At 38.2% G+C, this 3,258-nt stretch overlaps 1 protein-coding gene across 1 annotated transcript; it reads right to left on the minus strand.

Moving 5' to 3' along the window:
* Window positions 1-474: 474 nt before the first annotated feature.
* Window positions 475-1,434, minus strand: MC2R (melanocortin 2 receptor (adrenocorticotropic hormone)). Its single transcript, XM_009070881.1, has one exon. The coding sequence runs from the start codon at window positions 1,432-1,434 to the stop codon at window positions 475-477; it is 960 nt and encodes a 319-aa protein (XP_009069129.1).
* Window positions 1,435-3,258: the final 1,824 nt, after the last annotated feature.

A 3,258-nucleotide genomic window follows, 5' to 3' on the forward strand; every position in this document is an offset into this window, starting at 1 on the left:
TGTGCATATTTTCTACTTAATCATAGGCTTTTATATAAATATGCAGTTTAGAAACAGATGTTCATTTAATTGCAATTTAAACCCCAGAATTTTAAAGCAGCATACACTTTGAATCAAAATTACTGATACAAAATGAGTTGGGGTAATGCAACACTTGATGCAGAAGACTTAGTTTGAATATTACTGAAATGACAAAAAATAGTTAAGACAGGTTTTGTGTTGGGTTTTTTTTTTTACTTGCATGAAAATTGTAATCAGAATTGATTTAGTAATATCTCTGGAGGCCTGGTTGGCAATGATTTGTGTGCATACTTAGTTTTTTATGCATTTTTGGTAGCCCTCTGACAAATCGCTGGCAGCATCCTAAAAACATAGTATTACCTCAGGCATAATTGTTGGTATTTTTAAATCTGCAAACTGATGTTGCACAGCACCCCACAAGTCCTTCTATAATCTTCATTTTTCATGAAATATCTACCAGTTCCAGCTTGTCCTGGAACAGTGGAACATCTTCTTAAATGTACTCCGCAATTCTGGGCTTCGGAATGCAAAAATCATAGGGTCGATGACTGCATTGCACATTATGAGTGTCCCATTCACGTGGAAAATGGACATGTAGCAGGCACAGTAAGGGTTATGTGGGCAAAACCTTGCTAAGAGAATATGAAGAACAAAGGGGGCCCAACAGCAAAGGAAAACTCCAAGAAAAATAGTCAGTGTAATGGCTCCTCTCATGTTAGTTCTCTGCTGGACTGTGCTGGTGGGCAGTGAGGCAATCTTTTTAGCATGAGATCGAGCCAAGATGAACATATGGACATAGAGGCACAGTATAAAAAACATCATTAAAGGGAACAGGATAGTGAAGGGAATGACTGTTGCTGCTTCATAGGAGAAGAGGGCAATGGCAATGCTACTGCCAGCACAGAACATCCAAATGATTGCCAAGATAACCAAGGCCCTTCTTAGTGTCATAATATTATGGTACCGCAAAGCATAGAAGATAGTGATGTATCTGTCTGCTGCAATTGCTAGCAAGCTGAAAATAGACCCCAGTAAAGACAGAATGAACATGGAATCCATGGCATCATCCAGCTTTTTCTCAAAGTCCCCATGGCGTGTCAGGTATCCCATTTTGCACAAGATGATAAAGATGTTTTCCAGGGTTTTGTATAAGCTACCTAACATGTCTGAAATGGCCAGACTGCAAATGAAGAAGTACATGGGCAAGTGCAAATTCTTGTTTCTAACAACAGCAATAAGAATAAGCAGATTTTCCAGTATTCCAGCAGCAGCAACAGTGAAAAAAACTTCTTCTGGCACCACAACCTGGGTACAGTCAGTGACATTTAAGGAAAAATCACTTATATTTTTGAGGGGAGGAATGCTTGTCTGTGCTGGGTGTTTTATTAAGTTGGATGGTCTCTCAGTGCTCATCTCTTTTTGTCGTGGAAAGATTCTGGATTGCTGTTTCTCAGGTTTGGCTTTATACTGAAGCTGACCTGTCAGTCAGACCATTCTTCTTTTGATCAAGGTTTTCTTCTTCACCAGGAACAATTTTAAGACAGCTTTTATTTTCTCCTACAATAAAACACATAGAAACATAAATACAAAGGAGAAATTTACCACACAGATATGGCAAAAGTAGACATTTGAAACATCACCTATTGCACATGTATCATCACCAGAGAGAGGCACAATTGGACTGGATCAAATAAGAGCTTCTCAAAGCTTCTCTCAGCCTTAGAGAAAATCAAAGTATAAATTCTCTTTTAGCTTCAAAGTAATTTAAAAAAGAAATGTGTAGTTTTCTTTACCAGTGGGCATCCCACATTACTGAAACTGATCTGACAGACTTCAAGAGTTTGGCAATCTTTACTGGCCCAGCTGTTTTCTTTGAGAAAGCCTGGCATTTCTCACAAGATTTGTAGTATTATTAGACACAAATAAGACCAATGCCAACATAAACTGTTGTCCAGAACAGTAACATGTTTACCACCACACTGTTGATGCTGTAATGAAATGCCCTCAATTTAGATGTGAACATTTGTAAATATTGATGTTTCTAGAGGCATGTTGGATACTAGTGAAAGGCTTCCTTTTCATTTAAATTGAAACTGCCTTTTGATTTCACGAACATATTTCTAAGATCCAACATACAGTCTTTTCTAGTCTTCATTTTACAGCTATCTACAAGATGGAATGTTTATTTCAGCATCAAGATGTTTTCCTTTCTCCATAATGATCCTGACCTAAACTACATCAAAGCATCTAGGGATCTTTCCAAAGGAATAGGCTTTCTACACTTTTCATTAAGGTATAAATGGATATGATATTAATTTAGCTTGGATATGACCCATAGACACACTTTTTCCTGTTGTTTTTATAGCCCCTCTTGTGCAACAAGGATGCAGTTGCTATTTGGAAAGTCCCCTTCTTTAAAGAACTGATATATTTTCACTGAAAGATTTGTCAGGCTTTGGAACAGGCTGCACAGAGAAGTGGTTAAGTCACCATTCCATGAGGTATTTAAATGATGTGTAAATGTGGCACGTAGGGATATGGTTTAGTGGAGGACTTGGCAGTGCTGGATTAATGGTTGGACTCAATGATCTAAAGGTTTTTTCCATCCTAAATGAGTCTATGATTCTGTTTTCAAGTCTAAACCAGTTTTGTTAGACACTTACACACCAGTAATTACTTAGGACATTTGTTCACAGTCAATGTTGTGGAGTACCATAATACATTGTTACTGTTTCAAAGGCAGAAGTCAGAAGTTTTAATTATTTTGTATACAAACAATGCTGTCTGCAAGTGTCAGTGTGTATCTGTTATCATGGCAGCTGAACTGCTGCTTGGATGTGATTAGGCTTAATGCAGATGGATTAATTTGGCCTCTTTTCAGTGGAAAACAAGTCTCTGAGCTGGGTTTGCCTGGACTGCCAGTAAGGTCCTAGTTATGATAAAGATTGCTGACTTGGACCACCAACCATCATGAATTCAATTGTAGCAAGCTCACTTAAGAGAAAGCATTCGAGACAGTACCCATACATATCTGAAAACACAGGCTGTGTAGTGGAATATATGATCTGTGTTGCGCTGCAGCATGCATAGACATTCCCAATAGACATTATATCATACATGTGCAGTCAGTTCCACAGTTACAGGATCCTTTCACTACTACAGATCTACCAGGTAGTGTGCATTAAGTAGTTTAGCACTTCTAAATGGTGTAGGACAGACAGACTATACATGGGATGC

This window comes from Acanthisitta chloris, unplaced genomic scaffold (genome assembly GCF_000695815.1).
Source record: "Acanthisitta chloris isolate BGI_N310 unplaced genomic scaffold, ASM69581v1 scaffold203, whole genome shotgun sequence".
In the NCBI taxonomy this organism is placed as follows: domain Eukaryota; kingdom Metazoa; phylum Chordata; class Aves; order Passeriformes; family Acanthisittidae; genus Acanthisitta; species Acanthisitta chloris.